Genomic DNA, 18,992 nt, shown 5'->3' on the forward strand with positions numbered 1-18,992 from the left:
CTATCAGGCGGCCCATTTGAACAGACTCGTGGACTGGTGCAGACATACGAAACTGAAGTTGTGGACGTCACTGGAGATGTCTCTATTTCCAATTCATCTCCTGGGTGCCCCGTGGTGTGTTGGGTCAGTCCCTGCGCTTAAGACACCCCCTTATTGGCCCGACACTCCGGATCTGCTCCTTGGCTTCTGTGAACAAGGGGACTGCATACTCACCTATGTTCCCGATATTGGGAAACCCGGCCTTTTAATTGGGCTGTGAGGGAGGACGGTTTCGAGCTCTCCTGGAGTTGGGGCGCTTCAGAGTGACCCATTTTTGGGAACGATACAACCTGGCCTTCCCTCTTACAGCTGACAGCGATGGGGGGCCCATTTAAACTTACCAGATGGCAGGCGCTGCAGCTGCTTCATTTCCTCCACAAACTGTGACCCAGGTCGCTCTTCGAACGTCCACTGACGCCCCTCGAAACTCTTCTATCAGGGAACACTTCCTTGCCGCACGCTCTGTCCTTGCGCTATGCCGTACTTTCGGAGCCCCCGGGAGATTTTATCCTCCCGGGACTCCTGAAGTGGGGAAGGATCTGCAGAGGACCTTTATGATGACCCAACGTAGAAACATTGTCCGCTTTTCTCTACGCTCCTCAATCTGCACGCGTATCCAAGAAGCTAACTACAAATTACTGACACAATGGTACTACACCCTGTACGAATCACCAGCTTCTTCCCTAAAGGCATCAGACATGTGCTGGAGATGCCTGAGGGAACGCGGCTAAATGCTCCACATGTTCTGGAGCTGCCCAAAACTTTACTTTTTGGAAAGAGGTGAAGAGGATCACCCAAAAGATGACTGATTTTGTCCTTTATCCCACCAGACCGTTATAAGAAATCGGTCCTGCGCCATCTACTTAACGCGGCCAAGATGTACATTGGCCTTTGTTGGAAATCCACGACCCCCCCCCCCCTTCAATCCCACTCTTGCTGTCCAGAGTCAAGCTTATTAATGATTTTGAGGACCTGATTCTAACGTCGCAGGGCAGGAGGGAACACTACACGGCGACTTGGGGTTGCTGGAATATATTTATCTGTTCGGATGAAGGAAGAGCTCTCCGGGTGATACCTGAAATATCGGAGTTGGATATGATTTGGTGACCGCACGGGATCCACTTGGCTGCTTTATGTTCTTCCTACCTTCCCTTGTCCCCTCTGTGTTCTCTGGTCCTCCTTCGTTCTCAGCGCTCCATTACATCTTACTCACTATATTATCCCCCTCCTCTCCCTACTCCCTCGGGTCTTCTCCCTCTCCTCCCCTTACCTTCCCCACCCTTTTCCTACCCACCCTTCTTCCTCCTTTTTGCCTTTCCTGCGTACCTCCTTGGTACTACCCTGATATGTTACACACTTGTCCTCACTTTCTTCCTGGTGAGAAAAGATTTTTATAGTTTACCTCCCCAATACATCAGAAGTCAATGCTTGTTACTACCATTGATCACCATTTTGTGGTTTTGATGACTTATAGCTCTGTCCATCTGATGATGTGAATTATGCTTTTTTCATGATAGCCTGTATGTTGATTTCCCATACGTTACTTTTTCAACGTTTTGCAATCACCGTATGCTCTGCAATAATTTTCTCACATACCTGTTGCAAGTTATGTTTCTGTTGCAATTTCTTACTGTGTTCTTAAATGTGTATTGTGTTAACACTGCCCTTGTTTATCTAATAATTTGAAAAAAGAAAGGATATAGACAGCAAGAAACACATGACGGAAGTTCTAACCCTTCCTGCATCTAAGCTAAGGCTTTACAATAATGTTTTTGGTTGGACTTACACCTTACAATATTTTTGCTCTGAACTGGTATTGCTCATATCTTTTGTACAGTGCTGATTTTGGCATACTCTTTATGAAGTGCTATCTTCTACTGAGTATGATCATGTACAGTAATTTATTGTTGCCTTCTCTATAGTTCTAGCACAGCGGGGATTCTTCAAGGACAAGTCATTTGTTAATTATCTGAAATACCTGCTCTACTGGAAGGATCCTGAATATGCAAAATATTTAAAGTAAGTGTAAAATCAATTTTTTAGTTCTTTTTATTATTTGTGTAGTTACTGTACTTTGCACTATAAGCGTAGGTGGAATTGTCAGTACTAAAGAGATACAATGGATAAAAAGATGGCTCCTGTCTGTCAGAACCAAGGCTGCAATATTTCCTGATCACTGAAAGTTGTGTATCTTCCAGGATGAGCACATTCTGTAGTGTCACCTGCAGGGATGTTCCTGCCCCAGATATACACAGTTGTGCAGTGTCAGTTGATTGGAGGGGCACAAACTAAACTCATGGGAAAAAGGTACAATGGGACCTGGATTTAATGAAATCGAGAAATCAAACGTTTTCATTTGTGAGATCATACTTAATTTTTATCTGTGGTTTTTGTATTGCTTATATCTGACATGATATGTATGTTTTTTTTACTTACCAGTAACTGAGGGTTAAAGTTTATATTCACCTTTACCAAAAAGCAAACTATGCTGTCATATTATATCAGCATAAAGTGGTAAACCTATCTTCCAGCCAGGGATCAAGCGGAGCTCCACCCAAAAGAGGAAGCTCCGTTTTTGTCTGCCTCCCCCCCCCCTTCTGCTGCCACATTTGGCACCTTTTTCAAGGGGGAGCGGGTACCTGGTTTTGACAGGTACCTGCTCTCGCTTTGGCTCAGCTGCCCCCCCCCCCTTTCCTTTTGCCCGCAGTCTTCTGGGACAGTTCACAGGTCCCAGAAGACTGTGGCCTAATCACAAAGTGCAGTGCGCAGTAGGAAACCAGCTGTGAAGTCGCAAGACTTCACTACCGATTTTTTTTTTTTTTTTTTTTTGCCCTTGGTCAAGATGGCAGTGCCAACCCCCGATAGCAGATTGAAGAATTGGGTTGGGTGAGGCACCGCCTATTTGTAGCTGCTGGCTTTTTACATTTTGGGTGGGGGAGCCAGGAGCTCCTCTTTAAAACTTGTGATAGCACTCTCACGTTACTGCAGGGATGGAGCAGCCATTGGGATCAGCGCCCTCTAGTGTCACTGGGAGAAAGTGCCATCCTGTTTTTGGCTGCACCTGTGCAGTGTGTACTCTCCCCTGTTGCATATGATATGTAGGGGGCGCTGGTCCTGATAGCTGTTACCTCCCCTCAATAACTGGATGGAGCCATCACAGGTTGCAGATTTTAAGAAGGCTTCTTTTATATACGGTTTTGCACTACTTTCTTTAAACAGAAAGGGTCCTTACCCTCCCGGCTGATGGGTTAAGGACCTTCTACGGCCCTGTCCAGCTCTCCTAGAGTAACTGTCTGTCTCATGGAATCTTCTCCATACTCTTAAGACTTTGCTGAGAGACACCGCAAACCTTCTGACAATGGCATGGCACAATTCTGACAATGGCATGTATTGATATGCCATACTTGAGGAGTTGGACTGCCTGTGCAATCGCTATAGGGTCTAGGTATCTCCTCATGCTACCAGTAGTGACACAGACCTTAGCCAAAAAACAGTCAGAAAATATGAGTAGGGAAAAAAAAGTGTCAGTGCCTCCACCTGTAAAACCATTTCTGTTTTGGAGGTTCTTATGTTGCCCATCTAGTGCACCTGTTGTCAATTTCATTAACACCAAAGCAGCTAATACTGATTACCAACCCCCTCTGCTACTTAACTGACCAGATCAATAGCCCAGGAGTTTAATTGACTTGATGCTATACTCTTGGTTAAAAAGTATTCCTATAATTTTTTTGCGCTATATATATATATATATATATATATATATATATATATATAATATGGACTGAGATACAAGTGACGAATCACCACCCCCAATCACCCAGCGCTTAAGCACTCCTAATGTACAAATAATATGGAAAAAAGCTGCTGTCTAAACATATAACATAAAAACATAAGTGCATATCACCTCAATAAATATCAAGAATCATATCCACAAGCAGCGCTAAACACGTGATATAACCTATCATGAAATATAAATCCAATGAATGTTCATAGGGAAAGTAAAAAGTCTCTATGGAGTCCACAGCGGGATCAGTCACCAGTGCTGGAGTCGGAAAGAAAACTCAATCCCTTCACCTCACCACGTGAACCTCTCCCCAGGGAAACGCACTTACCAGAAGCTGGCAAGAAAACAGCCCAAAATAAGACTCCAAATCCTTAGTTCATCCAGACTGCAATCTCTCATAGATCCACTTGCATACAGATGTATGCGACTGTTCACCTGTATGTGTTGCGCTCGAGCATAGTGCATGGGAAGAAAGTGAAGGGGCACATAGAGCAGTATTGCCAATAAACAGGTTTATTAATACCCAGCCCCCCTTCCACAAATGCACTTACAATCACAAGCAATAAAAACAGCATAGATAGATACATATACCGGGCAGCATCAGACGCATTAACCACTTGCCGACCGCCGCACGACTAATTACTGCGGCGGTCAGCCCCTCACAGGCAAGGCGACGTAGGACTACGTCGCTAGACTGTGAGGCTCTAGGGAGCGAGTGCACGCCGGCGGAGGCGCGCTCACGCCCGCTCATGGACCCCCCCTCCCCCCCCAGGCGTGTGTGCCCGGCGGACCCGATGTCCGCCGGTCACTCGCGATCGTCCGTTACAGCGGGAGAAAGGCAGGCGGCTAATGTAAACAAAGCCGCCTGTCATTCTTCCCTGTGTAAGAATGGAGATCATATGGTTCTGCTATGTAGGACCGTTGATCTGTTCTTACACCTCAAGCCACATCCAATCAGTTAGAAGCACGCCCCTAGGGACACACTTAACCCCTTCCCTCTCAAATAAATTTAACCCCTTCCCTGCCAGTGTCATTTTTACAGTAACAGTGCATATGTATAGCACTGATTACTAGTAATGTCACTGGTAACCCCAAGTGTCAAAAATGTCAGTCAAGGGTCCGATCTGTCTGCCACAATGTCGCAGTCCTGCAAAAAAAAATCGCAGATCGCCGCCATTACAAAAATGACAAACTTTCCCTTAGTTAGTAAACGCAATAACTTTTGCGCAAACCAATCAAAATACGCTTTTTGCTAATTTTATTATTTTTTTTACCAAACATATGTAGCATATGTTTGGTAAAAAAACATATGCTACATATGTTTGGTCCGGAAGTCCATGGGTATTGCCGAGTCTCCCGCCTGGCGTCCTGCTGTCTAGGTGACCATGTTGCTCACGCCCTTACTGGTTTCGTCACACCAAGACTTCTACGGAGGAGGAGGGGGGGGGGGGTCTGGGTTGTAATAATATGTGTTAATGAAGAACAGAGTGAAGGACCGTAGAGAAAGTGCTAAGGCTGTATTTTGGGACAGGACAGGGTCAGCTAAATGGCTGCTTGGAATGCTCAGAGCTGGGACCAGAGGTTGCAGGACAGATTTATGGAGGGGACAGCTGAAAGATAGAAGTAGATGAAGGGTTAATGTGAACAGGAGAGAGGAGCACAAGAATCGCTGCTGACTTACAATTGTGCAGGGAAGATAAAGACACTTCCGAGGAGACTGACCTGGCTGGGAAGGAGAACAAACCAACAGGGGGAGGGGAGCTTGGAAGGAGAGAAGTGATTAACGGCTGCAGGAGAGATAAGTGGCTGGAACTGAGGAGTCCAGAAACCATGCATTTTGCAATAACCGGAGGGAGAAGGACATTCATTCCTGTCAGGCAGGTGAAGGCAGAAGCTCCTAATGCGCCTCCCCCCCCCCCCTCCCCTCATCACAGATATGGACACTACCCACCCCTGCACGTACCGACAGTGTTCTGTCTCTTCCTCTCCTCTCTCCTTCAATCGTTTTCCACTCGCAAAATGCGAGCAGGCGAGTGGAAAATTTGAGGGCTGCTAATACTGTCTATGTGTAATATTCTGATCCTATGGCTGTACTGTATATGCTGATTATATGGCTGTATATTCTGATACTATGGCTGTACTTTATAATCTGATACCGTGGCTGTAGTGTATATATGGATTCTGTAGCTGTACCTTATACACTGATTCTGTGGTTGTAGTGTATATACGGATTCTGTGGCTGTACTGTTCTATTGATTCTGTAGCTGTACTGTATATACTGATTCTGTGGTTGTAGTGTATATACTGATTCTGTGTATATATTGTAGGGCTGCGGAATATAATCGAAAGATCGATGCATCGCGATTCGACCCTTCGCGATTCTGCATCGATGCGGGTTGCCGCCATAATCGATTAGGAAATGATGCCATCAGCCGCGGCCACGCCCTATCGCGCAAGGGAGAAAAAAAACACAAGATCGGCAGCTGATTGGTGGGTTAGTGGCGGGAGCTTAATAAAAAGGCTCCGCCCCTCCCCTTCCGTCTCTTTGACCCGAGCCGAGGCGCAGCAAGACATCCCCCGCGTGTATCGGCATCCCACCTGCGGCCTTGCAGCCAAGAAGCCAGCCAAGCCAGAAGCCAGTCCACACTCCACACACAGGAGCCCCAAGTGCGTCCCCATCGCAGCCAGCCAGCGCCGCCAGCCTCACCGTAGCCGACCGTCCCAGGCCCAGCCGCCACGCCACTGCCAGTGACGCCAGCCGCCCGCCACAGAGAGCAGCACAGCACCTGTCCTCCTCTGCAATGCAGTGCACAACAACCCACACTCACACAGCAGGTATGTAGTCCGAACAAATAATTGTGTAATCATTCATGGGGGTCTCGTCTGTATCTCTGGGGGATGTCTGTGATGGGGGGGGGGGCCTGGGACAGGGGACGGTCGGTCGGGGCCCGGGGGTACTGTTCTGCTGTGGCAGTCTGGCAGCCAGGGGGGCTCTCTCTGAGTGTCAGTGGGGGCCTGGGGGTCTCTGTCAGTGTCAGCTGTGGGGGTCTGGGCAAGGGGGGGACTCACTCAGTGTTTGTCAGTGCTGTGGGGGATTGGGGAAGGTGTGGGACAGGGGGACATCCAGGTCTCTGTCAGTGTCAGCTGTGGGGGTCTGGGCAAGGGGGGGGACTCACTCAGTGTTTGTCAGTGCTGCGGGAGATTGGGGAAGGTGTGGGACATCCAGGTCTCTGTCAGTGTGTCAGGCTGTCAGCTCAGCTGTGGGGGGAGGGGGGTCTCTGTCAGTGTCACTGTCACAGGCAGCTGTGGGGTAAGGGGGGGCCCCGGGGGTTTTGGCTCAGTGCATGCATAAGAGGGAGTCAGACAGTCATATTTTATGAAAGATGTTGCTTGGTTGACTTGTTGCGGCTTAGTTTACAAGTGGTATTTTTTTTTTTAAACACTGACAGTTTGGCAACTTGCGTCATCCGTCTCCGTCACATACGTGGTAGTATGGTAATGGCAGAAGGAGAAAAAGATCAAAAGATAAAAAATGCACCTAGCGTTTTAAGAGCAAACATCTGGGCACATTTCGGATTTTACGAACACACAGGGAAGCGTGAGTTGGACAAGACACACGCCGTATGTAAAGCCTGTCACACAAAAATTAAATACCTAGGGAATACTACGAACTTGAGAAACCATGTTAGCCGTTTTCACTCTGAGTTAGTAACACCTGTCGCCACCAGCAGTGCCACCACTGCCAAGGAAAGACTGCTAGACCCAGATCAGCCAAGAATTGATGCCATACTGTCAACTTATCCGCCCAACTCAGAAAAAGGTAAGAAACTAACCAAAGCTGTGGCAGCTTTCATCGCCAAGGACCTACGGCCTTACTCAGTTGTGGACAACGCCGGGTTTCGCTACCTTGTGAAGACGCTAGAGCCACGTTATAAGATCCCATCACGCAGTCACTTTACAGAAAACGTTATACCTGCACTCTTACCACGACACCAAAGCTCAGGTACTTGCGTCAATGAACCAAGCCAGTCGAGTCGCAATAATGTGTGATTCATGGACTTCAGTCACAACGGAGTCCTATGTTACAATAACAGCACATTACGTTACTAAGGACTGGCAGGTCTTGTCACATGTGTTGCAAACAAGAGCCATTTATGAGTCTCACACAGGTGCTCATCTGGCAGAGCTACTGTCTCATGTCGTGGAAGAATGGCAGCTGTCTGATAAATCTGTAGTGCTTGTGACCGACAACGCGGCGACCATGATAGTTGCAGCTCAAGTTGGTAAATTTCCTCATGTTAAATGTTTTGCCCATACACTCAATCTTGCATGTCAGCGGGCACTGAAAGGGGCCACGCTCTCCAGGCTTCTCGCCAGAGTGCGACGAATATCCACATTCTTCCATCGCAGCACTAGAGCAAGCCACTGTCTAAAAGAGAAACAGAAATGTCTGGGCCTGAAGAATCATAAGCTAATAACTGATGTGCCAACAAGATGGAACAGCGCATATGACATGGTCGAGAGGTTCTTAGAACAACAACCTGCAGTTTGTGCCACCTTGCTGTCTCCAGAAGTCAGAAAAGGAGAGTCTGATCTCTGCACTCTCAATGAAACAGATGTGTCAAATGCAGAGGACGCTGTGAGTGCATTAAAGCCAATGAAGGATGCAACCTTGCTGATGTCAGAAGAGCGCAACCCAACAGTATCTCTCATTGCCCCTCTAAATGCACAACTGCTCCAGAGCATGACAGACACCATGGGAGACCCAGCCATGACCCATGAGATCAAGAATGCCATCAAAACAGATCTCCTGAAGAGGTACAGCAGTGAGGCAGAGAAGAAGATCCTTCATACAGCCTCTGCACTGGATCCTCGCTTTAAAGGACTGCCTTTTATTCTCACAGAGGAGGAGAGATCGGAGATATACAGAGGAGTGACTGAGGAGGCTGCATCTTTGGAGGTAATTACAATTTCATCAGGTTTCCTCCCAGGCAGCTAGAAGCTCAGCTACATTGTGTTGTGTAATTACATGCCCTGATTCACTGATGCGGTGTGGGAAGTGGAACTGTATGGTATGGATTACCGTGCAGTTTCCCACACCTCATCAATGAATCACACTCTTAGTCAGTTCAGCTCTTCTTATACTATTATCTTTTGTTCAAACACACAGATTACATCTAATAGAAGGACAAATGTGGATGAAGTGCCTAGGGAAAAAGCAACTGTGGTAGAAGAAACACCCATTGAGGACAGCCATTCTCCTCCTAAAAAAAAGGCCACAACATCGCTGCTCATGACTTTGCTGGGGCAGTCTGTCACTGATGGTGCAATAGAACCTAAGACCCCCTATGCCAAGGCAGAAGACGAAATGGAAAAATATTGTGAAGCGTGAGCATGAGGTCATATTCCCCCTCCTCTCTCAGCTGTCAAAGCAATACTTGTGTATCCCGGGTACAAGTGTATCTGCAGAGCGGGTTTTCTCTACTGCAGGAGATGTTATAACAGCGAAAAGAAGCAGTCTGAAACCTGAGCATGTGGATCATCTAGTGTTCTTACAGAAAAACCTACATGTTCCCAAATGCTAAGCACTGAAATAATTACTAATTCATGTTTTTAATGAATTAGTAATTACTAATTCAGTCTGCCGCCAGTCACCAGTCAGTCACACCACCAGTCTTGTTTTATAGCTTTATAGCACTGATGGTTTGTTTTTGAAGATTGTCCTGTCCAATGTGTCCATTTCCAATCCATAATCCGTTCCGTTGCTTCACACTAAAAGTGTCTAGGCAAGGCAAGTAGGCAAGGGTTCATTTAACCCTCAACCAAATAAATAATATTAAAGTGTATTTTCTTCTAGACAACTGACTGACACCAAGCCAGCCACGGTGCAGCATTATAGGAAGGAAAATCATTGAGGGAAATAACTTGTACATTTGAAGCTTAACCTCGAGTAAATCTTCTTATTGGATCACAAATAAATACACCAATTGTGGATTCTTGTGTAATATACTATATTTGTGAGTTTGTGAATGTGACCCCCATAGGATTTCCTCAAGGTTAAGCTTCAGTTTACAATTTATTCTCTCAAGGATTTTCCTTCCTCTAATGGTGGCTTGTTGGCTAGCTTGGCTTCAGTTACAGATGTAATCGACATGGTAGAGTGCTGCTCAGTGCAGTGAAGGTAAAGTTTTCTTTCTGTAACGTGACTGACTGACTGTCGTGACAACTCAAGAGCTTATAACGCAGCTCTAGCATTAACTCTGTGTGTGTGTTGAGTTGATGCTGAGGCTGCGTATAAGCTTTTGAGTTGTCACGAGTCACGACACACACACACTGTGTTTAGTTGACTGGCAATGGCAGGGGCAAACACAATCACAGTGAACCTGGAACATTTTTATTTTTTTTACAGCTTTTCTGGCACTGGAGAGATAAAGAATGGCTTGTTTTCAAAATTGGTCCATTCACATAAGTGAATTGATATTTAAGCTTATATTTGTATAACTCCCCTCTAGCAGCCATCAACTCACTTCACTTGAGTTGACTGGCAGTTGGAGGGGGAAACAAACATCACAGTGAACATGGAAGTTATGCAGCAGTGCACTATTGCCAGGTTCACCCTTGATGTTTGCTACTAGTCAGGAAGTGCTCTGTTTTGTAGAGGACAGGTTATGGCACACACCTGGAATTTATTGCAACGCATGTCTGTCTGCTGGTGTCTGTTGTACTCTGTAGCAATAGCAAGTGTAGGGGGTTCCCTCAACCAAACAAATACTAAAGGTAAAAGTGTATCTAGACAACTGAAGGCAAGCCGGCAGCCACGGTACAGGAAAGGACATCCTTGAAAGATTAAATCAATCATACATTGAAGCGTAAAACCTTGATTAAATCTTTACTGGATCACAAATACACACAAACCTGACCTAACCAAACCTATATGCCTTGAGTTGTACCAGTGTGCCAATGCCAAACCTTTCTTCAGTTCTCATGATTCTGATGCAGACTGTTGTGTGTTTTTTTGTGATCCCATGAAGATTTACTCAAGGTTTAAGCTTCAGTTGGTGATTTACTCTGTCAAGGGTTTTCCTTCCTCTAATGGTGGCTTTGGCTTGGCTTCAGTTGGGTTTAATCGTGGTAGAGACAGAGACTGTCTGCAGGACAGGTAACGTTTTCTGTAAAGTAAGTGACATAAGTGAATTGATAAGCTTAAAGCTTATATTTGTAACTCCCCTCTAGCAGCCATCAACTCACTTGAGTTGACTTGCAGTTGCAGAGGGAAACAAACATCACGGTGAACATGGAAGTTATGCAGCAGTGCACTATTGCCAGGTTCACCCTTGATGTTTGCTACTAGTCAGGAAGTGCTCTGTTTTTTGTAGAGGACAGGTTATGGCACACCTGGAATTTATTGGAATGCATATTCTCATAAAAGGATTTATATATAATGTTTTGTGGGAATTTATGATGACCTTTTTCACAAGAATATTAGCTTGGCTGGCTGGCTTCTTCTATCTTGGCTTGCCTTTAAAGTACAACTATAGGCAAAACTTTATCCAAAATCAAAAAAAGTTTTGCCTTTAGTTGTACTTTAAATGGTGGTAGACCTGCTGGCTTATATTAATATTTTCTTTTATGAAGCAGTAAACTGCACTACTACAGTTTTTTTACTAATTTTACTGTTACTTCTAGTAAAATACTAGTGTTGTTGTCTGTCTCTGCTATGCTGTTTGCATTTTCAGACCTTCCTATATGTTTGCAGTGCAAGTGCACTAAAGTATGCAGGGCTTGCAGGCCATGACAGGGTCCAGGAAAGTGTCCTTTGAAGCAAATGAAAATAAAAAGGATTCTTTTATTTGTGACTGCTTGATTGTTTTTTTTTTTCTTTTTGATAAAGTTTTGAAAACCATTGGGCAGTAGAGCTGCACGATTCTGGCCAAAATGAGAATCACGATTTTTTTAGCTTGGAATAAAGATCACGATTCTCTGTGTAACAAAAAAAAATTGGGATAACTTTACTGTTACGTTTTTTTTTTATTCATTAAAGTCTATTAATTGCGTTTGAAAGACTGCTGCGCAAATACAGTGTGACATAAAATATTACAACAATCGCCATTTTATTCTGTAGGGTCTCTGCTAAAAAAAATATATAAAATGTTTGGGGGTCCTAAGTACTTTTCTAGCAAAAAAAATGATTTTAACTTGCAAGCAACAAATGTCAGAAAAAGATCCAGTCTTTAAGAGGTTAAACTTCCTTTCTCCCTGGCAGAGGGAAAGAAAAGATACAATGTAATCATTTTTGTTTATAGTTACTGGGAGACTTTGCTGATAGCCATTTGCCGGGAGGCTTTTTTTTTTTTTCCACAGCTGTTCTCTCTGCTATGCAGCTATGCAAAGAATCGAGCATATTTCAGGGTTAGATCGTCAGGAGGGGTGAATCGAGATCGCGATTTTCATATGATTAATCGTGCAGCTCTATTGGGCAGTGGGCTGGGCATGGCCAGTAATCGTGATGCATCGCGGTATCGAATCGGGACCCTAATAATCGAATCGTGAGGTAAGTGAAGATGCGCAGCCCTAATATATTCTGTGGCTGTAGTGTATATGGCTGTGTATTCTTATACTGTGGCTTTACTGTATATGGCTGCATATGCTGATACTTATCAGCATATACAGTACAGCCACAGTATCAGCATATACAGTACAGCCACAGTATCAGCATATACACTACAGCCACAGAATGAGTATATACACTACAGACACAGTATCAGTATATAAAGTACAGACACAGTATCGGAATAGAACACACAGCCACAGAATCAGTGTTTACAGTACAGCCACAGTATCGGCATATAAAGTACAGCCATATAGCACCTACTGTACTATGATCATCATAATGATCACCCTGTAAACATAGTGAGATGCTTCTGCTTAGACCTTGTTTACACTTGTATTTGGAGGGCAGTAAAGATGTGCAGCTGTGCTGCTTTTTTTTTTTTTTACCACCCCCCCAACAACTCTCCCCTAGGGCCCTTTCACACAACCTTTCCAATCAGGGTCTTCTTGTCTCTATTTCAGGCAGGCCTGATCATGAGGTCCATGTAGGTCTATGGGCATGCTGATGTAAATAGACTTGTCTGTTTACACCTACCCCCTTTTCATTCATTCAGGTCCAGAAACAAAGGGAAAGGGACTGCATGTAGGGTTACCACCTCATCCCTTTTAAACCAGGACACATATTAATTACACCGGTTCTGGGGCTGATTAAGGTGGTAATTAAACACACTTGGTACCTTAGGTGCATTATATAAGCCTCAGAACCTGTGTAATTATTATGTGTCTTGGATTAAAGAGATGGGGTGGCAACCCTAACTGCATGCTTTCCTATTTTTCTAAATCTAAACATTACAGGACAGAGGTAGCCTGATGTAAGCAGACATCCAGCTGCCCATAGAGCCATTACAGGATTGCCCCTGTCCACTTTGCTAACATACACATGGACATAAACTGAACAGGTATGGATGTAAAAAAGCTGACCTCCGTCCATTACCATTCAGCAGGGGATCTGCCCACGAATCCCCTGCTGAATGGTGTGGACAAAGCCTGATGATCCCGAGCCCGAGTGTGTAGGAGAAATAAGGTTTTGCCTAGGGTGTCAAAAATCCTTGCACCAGCCCTGGATAGGAGGTAGGCGTCCTTCTGGGTCCACGTTTTTTTCCTGAGACTGGCCAGCAGCAGCCGAGAGATGACACTAGCAGTGGTGGCCCGTGCATAGGGGGCGCCAGGGCGCCGCCCCCCCTAAAAAAGAAAGAAAAAAAAAATGACAAAATGAGCAATAAAGTTTAAAAAAAAAATTGCATTCGCCAACTTCGCCGGCATATGTGGAGGCTGGGGGGGAGGGGGGTTACGACCCAGAAGAGGCGCCGATTGGCTGCCTTCTGGGGGCGTAACCTGGGCGCAGGGCACAGCGCTTGGACACCCCCACTTCGTGGATTCCTGGCTGTGATTGGTCCAGTCTCCAGCCTGGACCAATCATCATCCAGGACATCCGATTGTGACGTCACCGCCCGGTCAGCTTCCCGCCGCCGAAGAGGAGTCCAGTCCGGAGAAGAAGCCTGCGCCGGTCACCTTCCTGCCGCCCGTCACCCGCCGCAGAAGAGGCCGAGAGGGAGAAGCGCCGCTCACCTTCCCGCCGCCGAACGAAGGAGAGGGAGAAGCCGCCGTGACTCACAGGTAAGTGCACTGCTCTCAGTCGGGCACGCACGCATAGCTCTGCATTGGGGAACATGTATACTGGCTGCACTGGAGGCATGCATCGCATGCATAGCTCTGCATTGGGGAACGTGTATACTGGCTGGCTGCACTGGAGGCACGCATCGCATGCATAGCTCTGCATTGGGGAACATGTATACTGGCTGCACTGGAGGCACGCATCGCATGCATAGCTCTGCATTGGGGAACATGTATACTGGCTGCACTGGAGGCACGCATCGCATGCATAGCTCTGCATTGGGGAACATGTATACTGGCTGCACTGGAGGCACGCATCGCATGCATAGCTCTGCATTGGGGACATGTATACTGGCTGCACTGGAGGCACGCATGCATAGCTCTGCATTGGGCGACATGTATACTGGCTGCACTGGAGGCACGCATGCATAGCTCTGCATTGGGGGACATGTATACTGGCTGCACTGGAGGCACGCATGCATAGCTCTGCATTGGGGACATGTATACTGGCTGCACTGGAGGCACGCATGCATAGCTCTGCATTGGGGACATGTATACTGGCTGCACTGGAGGCACGCATGCATAGCTCTGCATTGGGGGACATGTATACTGGCTGCACTGGAGGCACGCATGCATAGCTCTGCATTGGGGGACATGTATATTGGCTGCACTGGAGGCACGCACGCATAGCTCTGCATTGGGGGCCATGTATACTGGCTGCACTGGAGGCACGCATGCATAGCTCTGCATTGGGGACATGTACGCTGGTGGTCACTGCATTGGAGGCACGCATGTATATCTCTGCATTGGGGACATGTACACTGGTGGTCACTGCATTGGAGGCACGCACGCATAGCTCTGCATTGGGGACATGTATACTGGTCACTGCATTGGGGACATGTATGCTGGTCACTACATTGAAAGGGGGCATTTATACTGGTCACTATATTGAAGGGGGCCTGTACTGTGGGGTTTGTGCTAGGGGCCTGTACTGTGGGGTTTATGCTAGAGGGCCTGTACTGTGGGGTTTGTGCTTGAGTTGTTTGTGCGGGGTTTGTGCTTGGGGGGGGGGGGTCTGTACTGTAGGGTTTGTGCCACTCTCAGTCCATGTATCCCATAATAGGGTGTCTCTCACAGTATATCCCATAATAGGGCCCCTGTTCCCTATTATGGGATATACTAGTACTGATGGACCCCTTAATATGTGATATATTGGGAGAATTGGTGCACGCAAGCAAAATACAGGGGACAAAATGGGTGGTCTATAAGGGGTGTGGCTTCTGAGAAATGGGAGGGGTCAAAATGGAAGGGAGGGGTCTTGCGCCCCCCCATCTGAAAAACTTCACCAGCCGCCACTGGACACTAGAGAACCAACCAGGGGACTTCTGATCGAGGCATCAGTGAAGCGCATTGTCACTGGAGGGCCGCATGAACGTGATGACGCGAGGGGGGAGGCGGTAACCGGTTTCAAAGCATGCGTGCGTTATTTAACGTATACATAGACATTTCATGAAACATTAGGTCATAAATATTTACGTGAAGTCATGGAAAAGTCATGGAATTTTATTGGTAAAAATGTGTATGAACCCTGATACAGTGGGTACGGACAGTATTCAGACCCCCTTACATTTTTCACTCTTTGTTATATTGCAGCCATTTGCTAAAATAATTTAGGTTCATTCTTCTTCCTCATGAATGTACACACTAGGGCTGCCACGACGCGTCAACTACGTTGACTACAAAAAATCGTCGACGTGCGTGAAAAGCGTCGACACGTCAACGCGTGACGTCACACGCCCCCTGGCCGGCCGCCGCGTCGCTTGAAATTCCCCCGCCGGGCTCAGTCCACACCGATGTCGGAGACAAGAGGTGAGCGCTGACCATCTCCAGCACCCCTGTACTCCGCCACAGCTTCTGCCGCAACGCCATTCTCCCCGATCACCTCCCAGCTACTTAGAGATGTCACATGTGCGGCCCTACACCGGCTTGTACTGTACTGTGGCGGCTTGTAATGGCCTGTTCTAGGTGGGAGGGCTTACTGGGGGGTCTGTACTGGGAGGGGGGCTTACTAAGTGGTCTGTACAGTACAGACCACTTAGTAAGCCCCCCTCCCAATACAGACCCCTCAGTAAGCCCTCCCACCTAGTACAGACCCCTTAGTAAGCCCCCCCTCCCAGTGCAGACCCCTCAGTAAGCCCTCCCACCTAGTACAGTCTGTACTAGGTAAGAGGGCTTACTGAGGGGTCTGCACTGGGAGGGGGGGGCTTACTAAGGGGTTTGTACTAGGTTGGTACTAGGTTGTTCTTGAATGGCCCAGCCAGAGCCCTGACTTAAACCCAATTGAGCATCTCTGGAGAGACATAAAAATGTCTGTCCACCAATGTTTACCATCCAACCTGACAGAACTGGAGAGGATCTGCAAGGAGAAATGGCAGAGGATCCCCAAATCCAGGTGTGAAAGACTTGTTGCATCTTCCCCAAAAAGACTCCTGGCTATATTAGATAAAAAGGGGGCTTCTACTAAATACTGAGCAAAGGGTCTGAATACGTGTGTGTGTGTGTGTGTGTATATATATATATATATATATATATATATATATATATATATATATATATATATATATATATATATATGTGTGTGTATACAGTGCTTTGCCAAAGTATTCGGCCCCCTTGAACTTTTCAACCTTTTGCCACATTTTAGGCTTCAAACATAAAGATATAAAACTATAATTTTTTGTGAAGAATCAACAAATGGGACACAATCATGAAGTGGAACGAAATTTATTGGATATTTCAAACTTTTTTAACAAATAAAAAACTAAAAAATTGGGCTTGCAAAATTATTCAGCCCCCTTAAGTTAATACTTTGTGGTGCCACCTTTTGCTGTGATTACAGCTGTAAGTCGCTTGGGCTATGTCTCTATCAGTTTTGCACATCGAGAGACTGAAATTTTTGCCCATTCCTCCTTGCAAAACAGCTCGAGCTCAGTGAGGTTGGATGGAGAGCGTTTGTGAACAGCAGTTTTCAGTTCTTTCCACAGATTCTCGATTGGTTTTAGGTCTGGACTTTGACTTGGCCATTCTAACACCTGGATATGTTTATTTGTGAACCATTCCATTGTAGATTTTGCTTTATGTTTTGGATCATTGTCTTGTTGGAAGACTAATCTCCGTCCCAGTCTCAGGTCTTTTGCAGACTCCATCAGGTTTTCTTCCAGAATGGTCCTGTATTTGGCTCCATCCATCTTCCCGTCAATTTTAACCATCTTCCCTGTCCCTGCTGAAGAAAAGCAGGCCCAAACCATGATGCTGCCACCACCATGTTTGACAGTGGGGATGGTGTGTTCAGGGTGATGAGCTGTGTTGCTTTTACGCCAAACATAACGTTTTGCATTGTTTTTTATTTAACAAAGTTTGAAATATCCAATAAATTTCGTTCCACTTCATGATTGTGTCCCACTTGTTGTTGATTCTTCACAAAAAAATAGTTTTTTTATATCTTTGTTTGAAGCCTGAAGTGTGGCAAAAGGTCGCAAATTTAAATTTTTATTAGAAGGAAAAAGAATGGGTTTACATTTCACAAAATATCAGTCAAAAGAAAAAAAAAAAAACTATTATACCAACATAAATACATATTAAGAAGAGAAATATTTATTTTCTCCTCCCACCTCCTAAATGTGGTAACATATTCTCTCCCTATCCTTAGGGAGTATCGTTTTTTATATCCAACCCATTCCATCCCCCTTACTTTTTCTCCCTTTTTTTTTTTTTTCTCCCTTTTTTTTTTTTTCTCCCTTTTTTTTTTTTTCTCCCTTTTTTTTTTCTCCCTTATCTTCCCCCTACTAAACACAAAAAAAAAACAAGAGAAAGAAAGGAAAAAAAAAGGGGGGGGCAAGAACAAAGATCACTGGGGCGTGGTTCGTCAATGGCGCAGTGAGAGGCCGAGCAGTGAGGAGCTCTGCGTGGTGGAGGAGAGCGCCGTGCAGTGAGTGAGTCGGCTCTCCCCCCCCCCCCCTCCCCCACTAGGTGCAGAGCGGGGCCCGAGGCTCACGGAGGACGGTAATGGGGAAATCCAGGCTCGGGGAGCCATAAAGCAGCGGTGGTGGCAAGGAAACAGGCGGCCATACGCTGAAAGTGCGGGACCCTGCCTCAGAGTGAGAGAGGTACAGCATAGGGTGAAAGACCGTGTGGGTCGGTGTGAGGCTGAAGGGCTGAGGAGGAGGAGGAGAGCCGGGGTTGAGTGCCAGCTGGGACAGTAGATGCGGAGGTCGCAGGTCTCCCCCGTATATATGACTCAAGCAGCCAGCCCGGAGCCGAAGCAAGCCCTAGAGAGGACAGACATTACCTCTTATTTTCTGAGACACACAGTGGCATCACGAAGTACTGGTGGGATCAAGGCATCACAGAAACGCCAAACAAACTCAGGAATGGCAGTTCAGCAGAAAGGGCCCAAAGCTACAAACACTCAATCTACTGGGGTCTCTTCTGGTGGGAAGAAGCCTTTAGTAATGGATATATCGCAGGAACAAAGGAACGAAGAGCCCAAAGAGTCCCTCACTATGCCGCAACAGCCCCAAATACCATCAACAGCGGAGTGGGGTGAGTTTATTAAGCTGATCCCGACGAAACAGGATATCCAAGATATGGCTGCAGCAATCGTGAGTGACATTAAAATGGAAATATGTGGTTTAAAACAAAAAGTTGATCAAATTGAAGGCAGATTGGTGAATACAGAGTCAGTACAATGTGATTTTGAAGTCAGAATCTCTGAATTAGAAAGTTCACGAGCACAGCTGCTAAAACAAGTCACCTGGTTGCGGCTGCAGCAGAATGATGGTGAGAACCGCGGCCGGAGGAATAATATTCGACTGCGGGGCTTGCCGGAATCCGTAAAGGGCCCAGAGTACAGAACCACGGTAGTGGGTATTTTGAATGGTCTGTT

The 18,992-nt window shown here is 46.2% G+C and overlaps 1 protein-coding gene across 1 annotated transcript in view; it reads left to right on the top strand.

Moving 5' to 3' along the window:
* Positions 1-18,992, top strand: part of LOC309546151 (mediator of RNA polymerase II transcription subunit 31) — a 96,001-nt gene that overhangs the window by 48,692 nt on the left and 28,317 nt on the right. The window contains exon 3 of the mRNA XM_082245690.1: positions 1,962-2,058. Coding sequence (XP_082101816.1) covers positions 1,962-2,058 — 97 coding nt within the window. The remainder of the gene's footprint in view (positions 1-1,961; positions 2,059-18,992) is intronic.

Source organism: Pelophylax lessonae (genome assembly GCF_965119305.1).
Source record: "Pelophylax lessonae genome assembly, chromosome: 2".
NCBI lineage: Eukaryota > Metazoa > Chordata > Amphibia > Anura > Ranidae > Pelophylax > Pelophylax lessonae.